General features: G+C 48.8%; 1 protein-coding gene across 1 annotated transcript in view; it reads right to left on the bottom strand.

Moving 5' to 3' along the window:
* ZZEF1 (zinc finger ZZ-type and EF-hand domain containing 1) overlaps positions 1–21049 on the bottom strand; it is a 499621-nt gene that overhangs the window by 380156 nt on the left and 98416 nt on the right. The window contains exon 11 of the mRNA XM_082244777.1: positions 1660–1805. Coding sequence (XP_082100903.1) covers positions 1660–1805 — 146 coding nt within the window. The remainder of the gene's footprint in view (positions 1–1659; positions 1806–21049) is intronic.

Genomic DNA, 21049 nt, shown 5'->3' on the forward strand with positions numbered 1-21049 from the left:
AGCGAAACGCTTAGATACTCCAACTGTGCGTTTTGGGGAACCCCACTGACTTGCGACAATGTTGTTGAAATAGGCGGGAAAGGGGAAGACCTTAGTCGCCTTTGATGCTCTGTGGGTACCAAAATGTACCAGCGCAGCTGACGCAGCAGTAGCGGTGTCCTCCAATTTAAAAAGTTTTCCGCACTGAAAGATCAGTGCATCCACCAGCGCCTTTTCATGCGCGGCTGTAGTGGAAGAGGAATCCTCCTCACTATCAGGAGCACTCAGGGTGCCTGGATGCAGACCCAGTAGGGTGACTCGCGTTCACGGCAGCCAAATAAACCTCCGGATCTGAGGAGACAGAGAATGCAGGTGAAGGCGGGGGCGCTTTTTGCTCGTCCTATTTTGGAGGGCCATATCTACATTGGACACTAGTGATTGCAGGATTGCCGTCATCACAGACAAAGCAGACTGAGACCCAGAGGGCCAGGCAGCCTTTGAGAGGGGGTCAGGTGGTGACACGTGCTCCAGGTACTCCATGGGTTAACCTGGGGACTGCCAACAAGAAATAGGAAAACTGCCGTTAAAGTTCCCCCCACTGCTGCACCAGCGGAATCCCAGGTCCCAGCGCACCAAGCTACGGCTATAGCAGAAAAAGGGAGCCCTTTTGCACCCCAGGGACTCACCACCACCTGCTCAGGTACAGAGACAGAGTGCCAAGCTGCATGCCGTGCAGTGATCAGAGAGAGGGAGAAAGTTCAGGAACTGACACTAGAGGCCCACCGCCGATTCACAGCTCCATAGGCTTCAAAAACATGGCCCCCGCTTGACATCAATGGGAAACTACAAGAAAATGGCCACCGGACTACACAAACATGGCCACCAAGATATACAGCAGCTATCCACGGCAAAATGGCGGCTCCATGTGGCTCCCGGGACCCAAAGACGACCCCCAGGTACACTTGGGCAGTAAGGAGGGGCCCTGGCAGAAGCCCCCACCAGAACCATTCCTCCCAAAATCGTAAGGATCTAGGATATCCAGTCCAATTGATTTTAGTTCTCACAGGAACAGAAAATAATAAAAGAAGTCAAAAATTATATTCAAAAAGGAAAAAATGCTAGGACCAGAGATCCCAGCAAGGAACTAGGTCCTTACTAGGCAGAAAAAAACTGCTATAGTAGGAAGTGGGAGTATACCCCCTGGGACTACCCTATAGAGGTAGTCAAACTTTTTTCCACCTAGTGTCCTACTCCTGTAGAGGGCAGCATAAACCCAAGGGTCAAGAAGATATGGAGCTGTGTGTGCCAATGAACGAAAGAGAGAATAACTTTTATTGTGTTTTTTTACTGAAATTTGTAGTAATATTGTGTGGCATAAAAACTTGGAACTACCACTATTTTATTCTCTAGGGCTTCTGATTTCAGAAAATATATGTTTGGGGGATTTATGTAATCTTTAGGCCTAAAATGATTTTTTAAATGTTGAAAAATGGCTCTGGCAGCGAAAGGGTTCCCCTTCAGGAACATGCAACATGTTCCACCCGTAAGATTTGTTAGTTTAAAAAAACTGGCTTCCAATTTTTTTTTAGCTGGCTCTTATATTCAAAGCAAATTTGTCAAGCCCTGATACTGTATATGGTAATAAAATTTGTTTAAAAAAAAAAAAAATCAAGCTCTTACCGTTCTTTCACAAACTGTTTGAATTCAGGTAATTTCCACATGTCGAAATGTTCAAATCTTTTAAAATGCTCTTCAGCATGGAACTTTTCTGGACAATTGTAAGCAAACACCAAACCACATTTGGCACCAATCGCACCTCTTCGGACCTTAAAAAAAAAAAAAAGTATAAAATACAAAGTAAATGTTATGTTTAGACCATGCTTAAAAATGCTACATTAACTAGCACTTGAATTAACATGTTTCTGTACAATAAACTTAATTTATCAGCAGCAGCAATGTTAACACCTGCCATAGGTGACGTTCTGCTGAATCATCCAGTACCAACTTTTATATATCTGGAACCTTGGCAGCGCAAACTTCCACTAATAGCCCATGATTCCTTGTTTGTTTTCATTAAATAAAACTCAAAGCCGTTTTCTACATTTCAAAAAGCTTTACAAAAAGAAATCCCATTCTTTCCTATGTGGTCCCATTGACACCCATGTGTGCAAGCTCATTATCCTGCACACTGCAATGCAAACAGAACAGTGTGAACTCTGCCTCACATTATACCACTTTCCACTACTATTGCAAGGTTCCAAAAACATGTACCACTCCTTGCATGGCACTCTCTATAATCTAAAAGGAAGCAAAAAGAGGGACGCAGCTTGGTAAAGGCAATAGCAATTGGTTGGCGCTTGAGACAGACTTTGTTGCTGGCGTTCACAGATGGCCACTATATGTGTAAGCCCATAAAGCTAATTTTAGGTAGACTGCCAGATTAAAATTTTTACATTTTTTATTATGTAGTAAAATGTTTTAAGTTGTAGTTGTAAAATGTTTTTCTTTGAGTAGGTTACAGGACTCAGAATCTTAGTCTTAGACCATGTGCTATGCAGTTACCTTCAGGTGACTGGACACTGGCAAACAAAGCTGTAGGGAAAGCCCTAGCATTCCCCATCCCACTCTCAGCAATAGGGAACAGAGGAAAGGGACCTGTGTTCTCTAATGTACTTTAAGAGGAAGATTTTACAAGTCAAAAATTATATTTTTTAATTGTACATTATTGGACACAGGGTCTTAGTCATAAAAAATGGGATGTCCAATTACAATGCAACTGAAGGGATGAGAACATAGCAAACGCCAACAGGCCCAGTACCAAAACGGACAAACAGAAGGCTAGAAATCTCAGAGCAACCTGACGCACCTTATGCCTGAAACTGGCATCTGAAGAGGCCTGAAAATCTACCTGCTAGTTGAAAACAAGATTTTTTTTTTTTTTTATTGTTTACATAGTTACATAGCCTTGTATTTTTTTCAATGAATACAAGATGTTCTCAGATTGGACAAGGGGGAGAGGTGAGTCAATGACGTCACAATCTCCACCACGTAGGAGGCGGCAGAATGTTTCTGTGCAGGACATATGTGGGAAAAACAATGACCTGCTAAGATAGAATGAGGAAAACATCCTTAGGCCTGGTTCACACCTATGCATTTTTTTGTTTCAGTTTTGCAGAAACATACTTCAGCCCATTTAACATGGTTTCCTATGAATCATGTGCACATCTGTGCATTTTATGGAAAGGGCCAGGGACTTTTTTCTGGTTTTTGGTTCCATAGACTTCAATGGATCAAACACATGTATTGAAAAACGCAAAAAGTGGATTTTTGTACTTACTGTAAAACCATTTTCTCTGAAGTCCATTGACAGACGCAGCTCCATATCTTCTTAGACCATTAGGTTATGCTCCTCCCATCAAGAATAGGACACTAAGCAGGAAAAAGCTTTACCATGCCTATGGGGCTGTCCCTGCAGGCATAACCCCACACACTCTGCTACAGCTTCCAGTTTTGTTGCAAGCAGGGTTTAGAAGACAAAAAACCCTATTTCAGTCATAAGTAGAGGGGTGAGTGCTGCGTCTGTCAATGGCCTCAAGAGAAAAGGATTTTACAGTAAGTACAAGTTCTCTATCGTCCATTGACAGACGCAGCTCCATATCTTCTAAGACCATTGGGATGTCCCAAAGCAGTATATGCATGAGGGGTGGCAAAAGCAACACCAAAAAATAACGTACTTCCCCCAAAAGGCTATACTTAGCTAACCAGGTAACAAGGAGCACAACCAGTAACAACTGGAGCTCATCTAGAAAAACCACACCCCCTCAAAGAGAACAAAACATATCTTTCAGACAGCAGCCTGCAAAACCTTGCGGCCAAAAGAGGCATCCGAAGATGCGAACACATCTATTTTGTAGAATTTTGTAAACGTATGCACAGACGACCAAGCTGCCGCCTTGCAAATTTGCATCACTGACGCCTGATGGCGAAAAGCCCAAGGAGGTACTCAGCGCTCTAGTAGAATGCGCCTTCACTGGGAAAGGATCCATCTGGATATGGTCGCAGCGGACGCAGCCAATCCTTTACGAGGTCCCTCTGTAAGGACACAGAGCATCGGATTTTCTGAAAGATTCAGTGGCCGCCAGGTAAACCCTGATCGCCCGAACCGCATCCAAAGAGTGCAAGGCAATTTCCTTGGGATGCTTGGGCTTGGGACAGAGTCAAGGCAGCACAATGTCTTCATTCAAATGAAAATCCCAAACCACCTTAGGAAGAAAAGACTGATTAGGCCAGAGTATCACCTTATCTTTGTGGACCACCAAATACGGCGAGCAGCAGTAAAACGCCACCATAATTCAGACTCTCTGTGGGCAGAAGTGATAGCCACCAAAAAGGCAACCCTCTGAGACAAAGAAAGCAGAGAAAACTCCTGAATGTTCTCAAAAGGAGGCTTTTGAAGAACAGATAATACCAAATTTAGATCCCACGGAGGTAATGGGGATCGTCGCGGGAGGAGCCATATAGCACACTCCCTGAATGAAAGTGCGAATCAAGGCATGCGTAGCTAAAGGGCTTTGGAAATATATAGCCAAAGCTGACACTTGACCTTTGATAGTCCCAAAGCCAACCGCTGTTCAACCCCTTTCTGCAGAAAGGCCAAAACCCTAGCTACTGAAAACAAGCGATAGTGCACCTTCACTTTCACACCATGAAATGTACGATTTCCACGTACGATGATAGATCTTCCTGGAAGTAGACTTCCTGGCCTTCAACAGTGTAGGAATCAGAGTCAGAAAGACCTATATCTCTCAACACTTTCAACAGCCATGCCATTAAAGCCAGGGACTGTAAAGCAGGATGGAAGATCGGCCCTTGAGTCAGCAGATCCTCCCTGAGAGGAAGTCTCCAAGGAGCATCAGCGACCAACCTCAACGGGTCTTCATACCAAGACCGACAAGGCCAGTCTGGGGCCACCAGAACGACCAGAATCCCTTCCACCTCTATCCTGCGTAGAAGCCCCGGCAGGAGTTTAAGGGGAGGGAAGGCATAAATTAGCCGATACAGACCCCCAGGAGCCACCAGTGCGCCTGTGGCGTTGGCCAGAGGATCCCTAAGGGGCTACGAACCTCTGAACCTTCTTGTTGAGATGAGAAGCAAACAGATCAACCTTGGGTGTCCCCCAACGAACACACAGGAGATGAAACACCTCCAGGTGTAGGGACCATTCCCCTTGGTCCAACACCTGACGACTCAGGTAATCTGCTTGCCAGTTCGCCACACTTGGGATGTGTACAGCAGAGAGGGCTGGAACAAACTTTTCCACCCAAGCCAGAATCTCGGCCACCTCCCTGGCCTCCAAGACACTCTTGGTGCCCCCCCTGATAATTGATGTAAGCCATAGCCAAGGCAATGACCGATTGAATCTGAACTGGACAATCTCACAGCCGAGTCCTCCATTGGCTCAAAGCTTTATTGCTCTGAGTGCCAAAACAATGATCTGTAGTTTTGACTCTACTGTACAGGTTCCCTGGGCACAGAGCTTTCCCAGCACCAAACGGAACCACCTCGAAGTTTGATACTATCAGACCCAAGGCTCGCATGCAAGTCCGCAGAGAGGACAGATTGTTTGCCAACAGCAACTGAATCGCCTCCTTCAGTGTCTGCAGCTTGTCCAGAGTAAAAAAAAAACCCTCGGCAAAGCGGAATCCAGAGTCAGGCCCCGATAATCCAGTCTCGATGAAGGTATATTAGGGCGGATTTCATGAAATTTATATTCTACCCAAATAGTGCTGAATGAGAGTCCACTCTCAATAGAAGATCAACCAGATACCCCAGTACCACAATCCCCCCATTGGCGCAGCAATGCCAACATCGGGGCCAGTACCTTGGTAAAAACACTAGGAGCGAAGGTCAGACCAAAGGGTAACGCCATGAATTGATAATGCTCCTCTGCTACGGCAAAGCGAAGAGACCGCTGATGGCCCGCGTAGATAGGGATGTGTAGATATGCATCCTTGATATCTATGGAGGCCAAGAAGTCTCCCTGGTGTAGGGACGCCACTACAGTGCAGATGGATTCCATCCAAAACTTCTGTACCCGCACCAAGCGGTTCAGAGCCTTGAGATCCAGGATTGGATGCACCTTGTCCTCTTTGCTGGGAACAGTAAACAGGTTTGAATAAAACCCTTGAAATCATTCCTGAGGGGGAACCGGCACAATCACCCTTTGTGCATGCAGATCTTGTATCGCCTCTCGTAGATCCCTTCAGGGAATCTGTCCAACGGTCAAGATCGGAACAAGATCAGTACCCTGATGGGATCAGTTTGTGAACCCATTTGTCCTGGATCAGGGAAGTCCATGGTTCCAGAAAGAAGCAAAGACGTCCCCCCACCCCAGAAGCGGGTGAGGGCGACCCTTCATGCAGACGAGGATTTGTCTGCAGAGCCGAAATGGCCGGTCCTTGATTTACCTGACCATGGCTTCTTGGAACTACCAGAAGACCTGAACAGTTTTCCTTTTTATTGCGACCCGGAGGTACGAAAAAACCGCCAATGAGCAGTGAAGGAAGGCCCCCGCCTAGGACGTGGCACCTTGCCCTTAAGAGGATTGAGGGAGTACTCTTCTCACCCGTAAGACCTTTGACTAGTTCATCCAGAGAAGATCCAAACAACCTCTCTCCTGTAAAGGGAAGATCAGTCAAGGCCTTCTTGGAAGCCTGGTCCGCCGACCAGCCTTTTAACCACACCATGCGTCTAATGGCACTCCCCACTGCAGACACCTTGGCCACTAGAGGGGCCGCATCACACATGAACACAGGGGGTGGAGCCATCTGGTCCAGGAGTTCAACCAACGCTGGGGGGAGCTGTTCAGATTCCAAGTTCCCCTTAAGAATTACACCCATTCAGTGACCGTCTGACACCAGAACGTACACAAAGATTGGTTTTAGTATGGAATCCGCCAACACGTGTAGATGGCAGGACAGAGACTCCACCCATCAACGGGGTCTGTAAAGGCCGAGGATTCCTCCAACAGAACCACAGTAGACTTATTCAATCTGGAGACTGGGTGATCCACCTTTGGTGGCACAGTCCATCGAGTGAAAACCGTCTTCCGCAAAGAAATAACTGCATTTAAGGCGCTTGGGCACCACTAGCATGTGCTTGATGTGCCGCCACTGTTCATTAGCAATATTGTCAAAAAGCTCCCGACAAGGAAACACCTTGCTTGACTTCTGGGCTTTGCTAAGCCAAAAGACACCTGCGCACCTGATGCTGTAGATTCATCTGCCATTTTTAAAGTTTCTTGCACGGAAACTATGAATGCTTCCACCAATGTGCGTTCCTACGTGGCGGCTGAAGAGGACAGGTCCTCTTCACCATCAGAATGTGAGGACATGATCCCTCAGGATAAGGAGCGTCCGTGGCGGCCATATTTGCCTCCGAATCGGAGGATACCATCGATGGAGGTGAAGGCAGCGGACATTTGCGGCTATCAATACTTTTAAACACAAAATCTACCTTTGACACCAGACTTTCCAAGACTGCTGTCAAAGCAAACAGAGACTGCGACCCAGAGGGTCCCGCGGCTGCACTGAGGGGGTCTGTAGGTGAAACATTGTCCTGGTACTCCATTTTACACTGATTTAAAATAATGCAGTGTCACTTTAAAAAGATCGCAAAATCTTGATCCTACCACCGCACCAGCGGTATCATAAATCCAAATCCAGTACAATCTATTGGCAGAGTGAGTAAGGAAAACCTACAGGGGACCCCAAAAACATTACCCAACCGCTCAGGAGGCTTGCTGGAACATTCTGTGAAACAGAAAGTAAAAACGATCGGACACAGGAAATAGAAGAAAAATGCCTGGGTCATTGCTAGATTAAATGTGCCATGCCTGCTGCCTGGCCAGTGACATGGACTACAAGAAAAAGGGCGCTCCATGCATTCCTATGGGGAACTAATAGAAAATGGCTGTCCATACATTGTCAATGAAAAATAATGAGCACAAATCTTCGGCAAAATGGCAGCCCCCCACGGCGCGCCAGGCGGTCTCCCGGACCCCCGAGGGGGTGGGGAGGGGTGGGTCCCAGACAAGTGGCATCGGAAGGCCCTTAACAAAAGACCCCACCAGGACAGTCACCCTCCACCCTGCAGGAATGCCGCAGCAGCCGAAATATTACCAGCCCCTCAAGGTAAGAACTTACTAAGGAAAGGGGAAGAAATACCTGGGGGGTGCCTGGTATGTACGACGAGAGGCCAGGGGAACCGAGGGATCATCCGAGGTTCCGACCATTCAGAGGAGGGGGCCCACGTTCATCTCGAGACCGCCAGAGGATTGGGGGGGGGGGGGGAGGAGAGACAGCATTACTCACCATACCACTGGAACCAGATGGGCGCCGCTCCTAACAGACCACCTCCCACCCGGGTGGGGGTGCTTCCAGCTAGGGGGTACATTGCGACTCAGGGCGTTCCAGGTCAAAGTCCCAGCGAGACGGTCCACTCACAGGCTCGTCCCCATCCATCGGGGCTCTGTCGTTGTGAGGCCTAGTGCTGGACTAAAACCAGCTCACGCTCACGTGCCGGGCTGGGAGACCTTAAGGATCTAGATTATCCAGTCCAAAACCCAGCCGGCTGTTGCTTGTAGTTCTCCAGGAACTCTACTAGTAGAAAAAAATTACATATAACAAAAATTTCCCTTTTATACAGACAAGACCGAAGTCCCAGCAGGGAACTGGGTCCTACTCCTAAACTAGGCAGAAACAAACGAAGCTGTAGCAGAGTGTGTGGGGTTATGCCTGCAGGGACAGCCCCACAGGTGTGGTATAGCTTTTTCCTGCCTAGTGTCCTATTCCCGATGGGAGGAGCATAACCCAATGGTCTAAGAAGATATGGAGCTGTGTCGGTCAATGGATGATATAGCAATGCACCTGGAATATGCAAACTGCAACCTGCATAGGTATGAATCAGGCTTTAGACAAGACAAGGCAGGTAACCTTGTGAGTGGAGAACACAGGAAGATCTCTCTATTTGGCTGGTTTCTGAAGAACCAACAAAATCAAAGTCAAGGTTCCACAGTGTAACTGGGAAGCATACAGGGGGGAACAATGTGAGTGACAACATTCACAAAGGCTTTAATCAATGCAGGAGCAAAAAAAACATTATCTGGAAAAGAATGGCCATGGTTGAAATGTGACCCAATACAGTCAATGGGACTGAAGACTTCAATGATCTGGGAGAGCCCATGGAAAGTCTGCCAAGATGTTTGAGTATCATGTCGTCCTAGGCCAGTTTGGTGCATTTGGGATCACCCAAGTGCCCCTCCCCTCGATCCTATGAAGCAGACTGGGAAGAAGTTTTAGCAGGGGAAGTCATAGATTAAACTAAACTCCTACTACTGAGACACCAGGGAATCGACAGCAAAGGCCCAAAGATCCCCAATTCTAGCAACATTTGTCCAGTTTGTTGTTGAACCTGAACACAAGGTGGTTCATGTCCAGCGTCTCCCACCTGTGACAGAGGTCCTAAAGCACCTCTGAGTGAAGAGATTATGCCTCTGGGACCAGGACACTGATGACTGAGGAAGTCAGCCTGAAAATTTCCCATGCCTGGAATGTGCACTGAAGACAGGAATAGAAAATAAATTAGGTTAGTATAGGGTTCACTTCACTTTGAGCTGCATGACTTTTGGTGCCTCCCTGATGGTTTATGTAGGCAACTGCTGCGGACTGGATAGTCACCAATCTAGGACAAGCCTGGTTTTGTTGGCAAGCTAAATGAGACGAACATGAGACTGAGTCTGCTTGGTCCGGTGTGAGAAAGACTATTGACAGGGATGCTTCCAGTATCAGGTCCAGAGCAGACTTCTAGAGACTTAGGATTCGGATCCATCAAAACCTCTGTAAGGGTCTACGCTGTCTGATGGACACTAACAAGCGGAGAGCAAAGCAAAGCTAGGACTGGAGCTTACATCTTGATGAAGAACCAAGGTGCTGTGGACAGGCCAATGGGGAAGGCAACAAACTAATAATGTTGCACATTTACAGAAAATGCATAGTACTGATTTGAAACAAAGTGGATGTCTTTATTCAAGTGAAAGCCCTAGACGACCTTAAGAAAGAACGACTGACAGGGGCGTAGCATCACTTAGTCCCTGTGAACCACCAGGTTAAGGTGACCGACAGGACAATGCAGCCAGTTCCGACATCTTGCGTGCAGAAGTAATAGCCACCAAAAAGGCTACATTCTGTGACCGAATAAGCAGAGGAAGTTCACAAATATTTTAAAAAGGCGGTTTTTAAAGAACTGACAGTACCAAATTGAGGTTCCACGGAGGTACCAAAGACCTGGAGGAGCCAAGTAGCGAACCCCCTGGACAAAAGTGTGAACCAAAGAATTTGCAGCCAACGGCCATTGGAAAAGAAATTGCCCAGGCAGAAATCTGGCCCTTGATGGTGCCCAGAGCCAAATGTTTATTCTACACCTTGTTGTAGAAACTCCAGCAGACAGAACACTGAAAAAGAACGGGAGAAACCCCTGGCGACTCACACCAAGAAATGTACGCCCTCCAAACTCTATGATGAATCTTCCTAAAATTAGATTTTCGAGCTTTTAACCACTTAAAGAGGAAGTAAACCCTCCTCAGGAAGTTGTACCTATAGGTAAGCCTATGATAAGGCTTACCTATAGGTACTGTAAATATCTCCTAAACATGTACGGTTTAGGAGATATTTACCTTTAATGCAGCCAGTGACGTCACTGGCGCATGCGCTCTGAAGGAACGGCTGATCGTGCCGTTCCTTCAGAGCCCCGTGCCGTGACCGTCGGCTCCCGCGCGCGTGCGCAGGAGTGACGTCACCGCGGCTCCGGCCAATCAGATGGCCGGATGCCGCGATCCCGGAAGACGGGCGACTGAACATGTCGCTCGTCATACAGGTAAGAGAGCGGCACGGCGGGGGCTCATTCTAAGGTAAGTATTTCATAATGAGCTAGTATGCGATGCATACTAGCTCATTATGTCTTTCTCTTGCAGGTTGCAAAAGAAAAAAAAAAAAACTTTTAAAGAGTTTACAACCTCTTTAAGCTCCAGCCCTATTTCGGACACTTTTTGTTCACAAGTTAAAATCAGTATTTTTTCCTAGAAAACTACTTAGAACCCCCAAACATTATATATATATTTTTAGCAAAGACTCTGGAGAATCCAATGGCGGTCATTGCAATATTTTTTGTCACGCGGTATTTGCGCAGCGGTCTTTAAAACGCAATTTTTTTTGGAAAAATTACGGAAAATCACATTTCACTGCATTTAAAAAATACTAAACAGAAAAGTTAGCCCATTTTTTGTATATTGTGAAAGATGATGTCACGCCGAGTAAATAGATACCCAACATGTTACGGTTTAAAATTGCGCACACCCGTGGAATGGCGACAAACTACGGTCAATAGAAATCTCTATAGGCGACGCTTTAAATTTTTTTAACGGTTACCAGTTTAGAGTTAGAGTGTAGCTCTTTTTTTTTTTAATTATTGCTCACGCTCTGGCAATCGCGGCGATACCTCACATGTGTGGTTTGAACAGCGATTTCATTCGCGGCTCGACTTCCGTATACTTTTTTTTTCGTGCGCGAGCTAGCGGTGACGGGGCGGCTAAAAAATTTTTTTTTTCCTATTTATTTTATTTTTTTTTTAACTTTATTACAGGTTTTAAAAAAAAAATAAAAAATATGATCACTTTTATTGCTGTCACAAGCAATGTAAACATCCCTTGTGACACCAATATGCAGTGACAGGTACTCCTTATGGAGGGATCGAGGGTCTAAAAAGACCCTAGACCCCTCCACTACACTTTCATGTATGCAAAACGCCGAAAACGGCATTTTTGCATACAGCCGTTTTTTAAATCTGCCGCCTTTTGGAGTGCATACAGCCGTTTTTTAAATCTGCCGCCTTTTGCAGCAGAGTAACCCGGAAGTGACGTCATGGACGCCGCCTCCGAGTTACGTCATCGGAGACCTGATCGAAGCCGCTTCCGGCTTGGATCGGGACTCCATCCAGCCGGCGGACATGCCGTCCCCTCCCGCTCACCCGGGTAACGATCGAGCGGCTCCCGAGCCGCATCGGTCATTACAGACGGAAAGCCGACAGTTAGCTGAAAACCACGCTAGAGGCATCATCCCGGTATTACACCGCAAAGTTAGCCGACGTACCCCTACGTCACTTTGCGGTAAGTGGTTAACAGTGTAGGAATCCCTGAATCAGACAACCCTCTATCCTTCATTGATAGCCAGGCCCGTTAAAGCCAGCGACAGTAAAGCAGGATGGAAGATCGGCTCTTAAGACAAAAGATCTTCTCTGAGAGGGAGTATCCAAGGAACATGGGCTACCAGCCTCACAAGGCTTGCGTACCAAGAGCGGCAAGGCCAGTCTGTAGCCACCAGAATGACTGGAATCCCTTCTGCCTCGAGGAGCCCCACCAGAGCATCGGTGGCGTCGGCCAAAGGATCCCGAGATCTTGCCACAAACCTCACCCTTCCGGTTGAGACGAGAGGCCAACAGGTCCATATCTGGAGTCCCCCACCGGGGAGACAGTTCTTGAAACACTTTCAGGTGAAGAGACCATTCACCCGGACTCAGAGCCTGCCAACTGAGGTAGTCCGCCTGCCAATTTTCCACCCCTGGAATGTGCACACCAGAAAGGGCTGGAACATATCGTTCTGCTTACCTTAGAATGCCGGCTACTTCTCTGGCCGCTGGGGCACTTTTGGTGCCCCCTTGATGATCGATCTATGCCACAGCCATGGCATTGTCCGACTGAATTCTTATCAGACACCCTGCAGATGATTCGTCCACAAGGACAGGCAAATCCTTATCGCCGGAATCTCCAGGATATTGATCTGCAGACCAGACTCCTCCCAAGTCCAAACCCCTCGAGCCGAATCCGTGCTCAAGACCCCTCCCTACTCGGACAGGCTGGCGTCCGTGGTAACCACTGTCCAGTACAGGTTGAGAAAGGACTTCCCTTGCTGAAGCGCCAGGGACCGGAGCCACAAAAGCAAGGATCCCCTCGCACTCCGGCTCAACAGGATAAGATTGTCCAGGGATTGAGGAGTCTCGTCCCATTTGGCAAGAATTTCCGTTTGCAGAAGCCTGGTATGGAACTGCGCAAAAGGAACCGCCTCAAAAGTGGAGACCATCAAACCCAACACTTGCATGCAAGTCCTGAGAGACGACAGACGGTTGGACAACAAGAGCCGAATCTCATGCTGCAACTTTAGCAGTTTCGCCTCCGGAAGAAACACCCTGACTGTGGCTGAATCCAAAGTCAGGACCAGGTAGCTGGACGGAATCGGAGCAGATTTCTGAAAATTCAGTATCCAGCCGAACTCTTTCAGAAGTTCGCACAGTGATGTCCAGATTGCCTTTGAAGACAGAGACTCTGCTCACAGAAGGAAATCGTCCAGGTATGCCAGTACCGCAATCCCCCTCTGCCTGAGCAAGGCTAACCCCGAGCCAACACTTTTGTGAACACCCGAGGAGCTGAGGCGAGACCAAAGGGTAACGCCCAGAATTTATAATGTACCTCCCCCACAGCAAAAAGGAAGAAAATGCTGATGCCCTACATATATGAGGATTTAAAGTAAGCATCCTGGATATCGAGAGGCGCCAGAAAATCCCCATGATGAAGGGATGCCACCACCGTGCAAAGGAACTCCCATCTGAAATTTCTGAAACCACACAAAGCAATTCAGGGCCTTGAGATCCAAGATCGGACAGACCTTGTCTTTCTTCCTGGGAACAGTAAATAGATTTGAATAAAATCCTAGATTTGAATAAACTCTGGGACCGGGACAATTACTCCCTTTGTTAGCAGATCCTGCACCGCCCCGTAAAGGCCCAGCAGCCGACCCAGGGACAGGCGCAAGTTGGAAGGAAAGAACCTTGCCGGAGGCAAGGACCAAAACCCGATCTTGTATCCAGACGGAATACACTCGTGGATCCATTTGTCTTGAAAGAGAGAGGTCCACAGTTTTGGAAAAAAGCGAAGACGTCCTCCCACCCCAGATACGGATGAGGGCGCCCCTTAAGGCTAGTGGAACCCGCTTTTGACTTACCAGCCCAGGGCCTCTTTGAACCCCCCCGCAAAGTGACGGGTGGACTTTTGTCCCTTGTCCTGCGATCCCGCAGGATGAAAGGGCCGTTTATGAGCCAAGAAGAAAGGACCACGTTTAGGACCAAACTCTGCTCTTGGCAACCTGTGGAAGCAGAGTACTCTTACCTCCCGTAAGACCTTTAATGATCTCTTCCATAAAAACACCGAACGGTCTCCTGCAAACTGTAGATCAGTCAGCGCCTTTTTGGAAGCCTGATCAGCCGACCAGTACTTCAACCAAATCATGCGGTGGAGGATCACCACAGACACTCTGCCTGCCAAAGGGGTCGCATCCAAGGATGTATCACAGATATGCTGTAGCCCCTGTATACACTGATCCGCCAGCTCGAGAGGGTTTTAACACCCTTCCACATCCTGGCGTAAGAGTTTTGCCCATTCCGTTAAGGTTTGGGAGACCAAGGTGATAGCAAACACTGGCCTCAAAATTGAACCCGCCACAGTGAAAAAGGTATGGGACCAGAGCCTCAGCTCTCTTGTCCACAGGGTCCTTAACCACTTCAGCTCTGGAAGGTTTTACCCCCTTAATGACCAGGCCATTTTTTGCGATTCGGCCCTGCGTTACTTTAACCAAAAATTGCGCGTTCTGTGACGCTGTACCCAAAAACAATTGATTTCCTTTTTTTCCACACAAAAAGAGCTTTCTTTTGGTGCTATTTGATCACCTCTGCGTTTTTTAGATTTTATAAACAAAAAAGAGCGAAAATTTTGAAAAAAAAACGTCATATTTTTTACTTTCTGCTATAAAACATTCCCAATAAAAAAAATTTTAAAAATCTATTTTTTTTTTTATCAGTTTAGGCCAATTTGTATACTGCTACAAATTTTTGGTAGAAAAATCCCAAAAAGCGTATTTTAATTGGTTTGCGCAAAAGTTATAACGTTTACAAACTATGGGATCGATTTTTGGAATTTTTATTTATTGTTTTGTTTTTTATTAGTAATGGCTGCAATCAGCGTTTTTTAGCGGGACAGCGACATTGCGACAGACAGATCGGGCCCCTGACATTTTTTGACACTTTTTGGGGACCAGTGACATTAAAACAGTAATCAGTTCTAAATAATATGCACGGTTGCTGTATAAATGACACTGGCAGGGAAGGGGTTAACACTGGGGGTGATCAAAGGGGTTAATGTGTACCTAAATAGGTTTACTAACTGTGTGGGGGGAATAGTTCTGTGACAGGCACAGAGAGATCGAAGTTTCAGCTTAGCTGAAACTTTCGATCTCTCCCTGCCTGTCTGACAGAAGTAAACAAAGCAGGCGGGTCTTCTGTCAGTTTATCTGACGATCGCGGGAAGGCCGGCAGACGCGCATAGTACTACGTGATTTTGTGCAGCCGAGCCGCCCTGCCGCAGTAATACTACGGTGGGCGGTCGGCAAGAGGTTAAATGATGGGAAATCCTCCACCGGAAGAAGCGTGGCCTTATTTAATCTGGAAAACTGAGTCCACCACCAGTGGAACTGTCAGCTTCTTCAAAAGAGACTCCTCAAAGGGATATCTCCTAGCGAAATGCTTTAGGTATACGAACGATGCATCGGGGACCCCCACTGACTAGCGACAATCTAGTTGAAATAGGCAGGAAAAAGGAACACCTTAATCACCTTGGATGGTCTACAGGTGCCAAATTGCACCGGCACAACCGACACAGCATGAGCTGTGCCCTCCAATTTTAAAAGTTTCCCGTACTGATACAATCAGTGCCTCCACATGTGCCTTTTCATGCGTGGCCGTAGTGGAAGAGGAACCATCCTCACTGTCAGAGCATTCAGGGTGCGTGGACACAGACCCATTGGGTTGACTCGCGTCCGCGGCAGCCAAATCCACCTCAGACTCTGAGGAGGCAGAGGCTACAGGTGAAGGCGGGGGGGGCGCTTCTTGCTAGACCACTTTTGAAAGACCAATTCAACCTTTGACACAAGTGACTGTAGGACTGCTGTCATGGCTGCCAGGGCAGAATGACAGCCAGAGGGTCCTGCAGCATCTGAGAGGGGGTGAGGGGGTGATACTTGCTCCAGGGACTCTCCATGGTTAATTTGAAGGCCGCCCTTAATATGCAAGGAGAAATTTTTTTTTTCTTTAGGAAAAAAAAAAAAGAAAAAAAAAACCCTCATGACCCAGCGCACCAGCGGCGCTGCTATAGCAGAAGAAGGAGCTGTATACCCACAGGGACTCACCACCACCTATTTAGAGCTGGATGCAGAGCACCAAGCTGTTTGCCATGCTGCGATCAGAAAGGAAGAAGAAGTGCAGTCACTGCCACTAGAGGCCCACCGCCGCATCACCGCTCCACAGACTACAAGAAAATGGCCACCACATTGACTTCAAAGGGCAACTCCAAAAACATGACAGCCAGACTAAACAAACATGGCCGCCGGGACCGTATACCGCCATCCACAACAAAATGATGGCGCCACATGGCACCCAGGACCCAGACCGGCCCTACAAGTACTAGTAGTCCACCGGGGGGCCCTCATTTACCGCAGAAACATCAGAAAATGTGTCGCCGGCTCCGCGCTCTCAGCTCCCTCCAGCCCATCACCAATTAGACTCCACACACCACAACAGCCCGTGCACCCTCATGGGGGGGGGGGGGGGACTAAGGGGGCTAGGTGAGGATGACCAGTACAGGGGGAACCCCACTAGTGGGGGGGGGGAACCATGAGGGATGGAAGGGCACAGAAGGGACCTATCAACCCAAGGAAGAGCCCGCGCTCCCACCTGAGTATTTCCTCAGAGGAAAGGGGGATACTACTCACCACACCTGGGAACCGAGTGGGCACCACTCCTGACAGTCCACTGCGCCATCTTGGAATGAGGGTGCTGCGGTCCAGCGGTACACTGCGACTCTGGCCGTGACCATTATCGTGACCAGGGTAAGGATCTAGAATATCCAGTGCATCGCCCAGTCCAGCAGTTGATTGTAGTTCTCACAGTAACAGAAAATAATAAAATAAGAAAAAGTTTTGTTTAAAAAGGAAAAAAAGCCAGGACCGCGGGTCCCGGCAGAGAACCAGGTACTTACTCCTGACTAGGCAAGAAAAAACTGAAGTCCTATAGCAGGAAATGGGAGGTATACCCCCTGGGAATGCCCTAGGGGTGTAGTCAAGTTTTGTTTCCACCTAGTTCTACTCCTATGGAAAGCAGCATAACCCAAGGTTCAAAGAAGATATGGAGCCGTGTCCGTCAATGAACAAAAGAGAAAAGCAACTTTTAACGTGTTCAAAGATGAAAAAATGCCCCAGTAGACAAGTGGTTAAGCTTGGGAGGGATACGAGTTCATTGGCCAAAGCCTGCTAACCCACGGACATGCACAAGAGCACAGGATACAGAGAAAAACAGCAAAAAAAAAAAAAATGCTGGACGGCAGACTTGGGAGTAAAGCCCCGTACACACACGCAGATCGTCGTCATACAAACGTCGGCGGACGAAAGATCTGCCGATTGTATGCGTGTTAGTATGGTGCCTCCGACAGATGTCTGCACACAATCCGCGGACAAGAGTCTTTCTTGCAAACATGAAAATTTTTGTCTGCAGACACCAGAACGGACGATTGTTCGCCTGTCAGTACAGAAATCAGCTGACAGACCGCAGATTTGCAAGACTGGGCATGCTCAGAAAATAAAAAACACAGGGAAAGTTAACCATTACATGACATCACTTCTGCAGTCAGCTGAAGTCTGCGGACAAAATTCTTGTGCTGTCCTTGTGCTGTCTTTGCACTTTTCAACAGACACCGACATCCCGGGGAGAAAAGACGAACATTTGTATGACGACGATCTGTGTGTGTGTACGGGGCTTAAGTCACACATGTGCAAGCCACAAGCAAGTCTCAAGTCTTAACCTTCAAGTCTCAAGCAAGTCCCAAGTTACTGTGGCGAAAAGCAAGCAAGTCAAGTCCCTGCTAGAAGTCAAGCAAGTCAAGTCAAGTCATTTGTTTTTGTCAAGTCACAAATCAAGTCAAAATACTGATCTACCCAAATTTTCACCTTTAAATCAGTTAAAAGTCAGTGTCAGGAAAGGTTTTGTTTTATTTTCAACATTAACAAAACTGCTTAGTGCTTTTTTCTTGGCATATTAAAGAAACACTTTGAATGCCCAAATAGCTCAAAATCCTTCGTCCGGTCATGTTTCAACACCACAGTCACTAAAAACATGTTAAGTATTTCCATTGTTAAACAGTCTGTCCTAAAAATCAGAAAACACTGAGGTGTTTTAAAGCGGTTGTAAACCCTATAAAAAAAAAAAAATAAAAAAAAAAAACCTGCAAGACAAAGGCATAATGAGCTAGTATGCATCGCATACTAGCCCATTATGTGTAACTTACCTTAAAACGAAGCCCCGACACGGACCCCCGGACATCGCTGCGGGCGCTGCCATGATCCCTCGTCGTCTCTTCCGGGTTCGGCGGCTCCGGCACGCTGATTGGCCGGAAGAGACGGCTCCGGCGCGATGATTGGCCGGAGCCGCGATGACGTCACTCCCGCGCATGCGCGCGGGAGTGATTTTTCTGGCAAGCTCCCGGCAACTTAATTGAAGGTCCCCCCGGACCTTCAGAGCGCATGCGCCGCTCGCGCGAGTGGCTGCATGCACTGTTAATATCTCCTAAACCGTGCCGGTTTAGGACATATTATTTGTACCTACAGGTAAGCCTTATTATAGGCTTACCTGTAGGTAAAAGTGTCAAAAAGCGGGATACTACCGCTTTAAGTGACTGTGGTGTCAGAAACATAACAGGCACATTCATTTTGCTTTAACACATCTTGAGAAAATGCAAATATTTAATAACTTAAAAAAGTAAAGTCATTTCGAGTCATATGTCTCAAGTCAAAGTCAAGTCTCAAGTCATGAATACCAAGTCAAAGTCAAGTCTTTTATTCATTTTAGTCAAGCAAGTCTCAAGTCCTCAAACCGGTGACTTAAGTCAAGTCATGTGACTTAAGTCCCCCATCTCTGCTGGACGGGATTGCCATGTGCCCCATTGTAGAGGGGAGTTTGTGAGACTACAATGTCCAGCATGTAGGTATATGTGTTACCCCACGTCCAGCATGTATATGGAGGAGGAGCATATCCCCCATTTCTTTTCTCTCTCCCCCCCTTTCTCTTCTCTCCCCCTTCTCTTCTCCCCCTCCTTTTCTCTTCTCCCCCTGTCCTCATTTCTTCTCTGTCCTCCCCCTCCCCCTCTCTCCCCCCTACCCCTCTCTGTCTGCTCCCCCTCTCTGTCATCTCTCCCCTCACCCCCTCCCCTCTCTGTCCTCTCCCTCCCTCCCCCTCTCTGTCCTTCATCCCCCTCCCTACTGTCCTCTCCCCCGTCCCCACTGTCCTCTCTCCCCCCTCCCCACTCTGTCCTCTCTCCCCCCCTCCCCACTCTGTCCTCTCTCCCCCCCTCCCCACTCTGTCCTCCCTCCCCCCTCCCGTCCTCTCTCTCCCCCTCCCTCTGTCATCTCTCCCTCCCTCCCTCTCCCTGTCATCTCTCCCTCCCTCCCTCTCCCTGTCATCTCTCCCTCCCTCCCTCTCCCTGTCATCTCTCCCTCCCTCCCTCTCCCTCCCCACTCTGTCATCTCTCACCCTTCTCCCTTTGTCATCTCTCCCCCTTCTCCCTTTGTCCTCTCTCCCCCCTCTCCCTTTGTCCTCGCTCCCCCTCCTTTTGTCCTCGCTCCCCCTCTCTCTCTCCCCCTCCCCTCCATCCTATTCTCTTCTCCTCCCTCTGTCTCCTCTCTCACCCCCTCCTCTGTCTCCTCTCTCACCCCCCTCCTCTGTCTCCTCTCTCACCCCCCTCCTCTGTCTCCTCTCTCACCCCCCTCCTCTGTCTCCTCTCTCACCCCCCTCCTCTGTCTCCTCTCTCACCCCCCTCCCCTCCGTCACCCCCCCCCGTCTCCTCTCTCACCCCCTCTATCTCCTCTCTCACCCTCTCCTTCTGTCTCCTCTCTCACCCCCCCTGTCTCCTCTCTCACCCCCCCCCGTCCTCCCCTCCCTGTCTGCTCCCCCCCTCTGTCATCTCTCCCCTCACCCCCCCCCTCTCTGTCCTCTCCCTCCCTCCCCCTCTCTGTCCTCTCCCCCCCTCCCCACTGTCCTCTCTCCCCCCTCCCCACTCTGTCCTCTCTCCCCCCTCCCCACGTCCTCTCTCCCTCCCTCTGTCCTCTCTCTCCCCCTCCCTCTGTCCTCTCTCCCTCCCTCCCTCTGTCATCTCTCCCTCCCTCCCTCTGTCATCTCTCCCTCCCTCCCTCTGTCATCTCTCTCCCTCCCTCTCCCTGTCATCTCTCCCTCCCTCTCCCTCCCTTCTCCCTTTGTCATCTCTCACCCTTCTCCCTTTGTCATCTCTCACCCTTCTCCCTTTGTCCTCTCTCCCCCCTCTCCCTTTGTCCTCGCTCCCCCCTCCTTTTGTCCTCGCTCCCCCCTCCTTTTGTCCTCGCTCCCCCTCTCTCTCTCCCCATCCCCTCCATCCTATTCTCTTCTCCTCCCTCTGTCTCCTCTCTCACCCCCCTCCCCTGTCTCCTCTCTCACCCCCCTCCCCTCCGTCACCCCCCCCCCCATCTCCTCTCTCACCCTCTCCTTCTGTCTCCTCTCTCACCCCCCCTGTCTCCTCTCTCACCCCCCCTGTCCTCCCCCCCTCTGTCATCTCTCCCCTCACCCCCCCTCTCTGTCCTCTCCCTCCCCCTCTCTGTCCTCTATCCCCCTCCCCCTCTCTGTCCTCTATCCCCCTCCCCTCCCCCTGTCCTCACCCCCCCCTCCCCACTGTCCTCTCTCCCCCCTCCCCACTCTGTCCTCTCTCCCCCCCTCCCCACTCTGTCCTCTCTCCCCCCCTCCCCACTCTGTCCTCTCTCCCCCCCTCCCCACTCTGTCCTCTCCCCCCCCTCCCCACTCTGTCCTCTCTCCCCCCCCCCTCCCCACTCTGTCCTCTCTC

The sequence above is a fragment of the Pelophylax lessonae genome, assembly GCF_965119305.1.
Source record: "Pelophylax lessonae genome assembly, chromosome: 2".
Taxonomy (NCBI): Eukaryota; Metazoa; Chordata; class Amphibia; order Anura; family Ranidae; genus Pelophylax; species Pelophylax lessonae.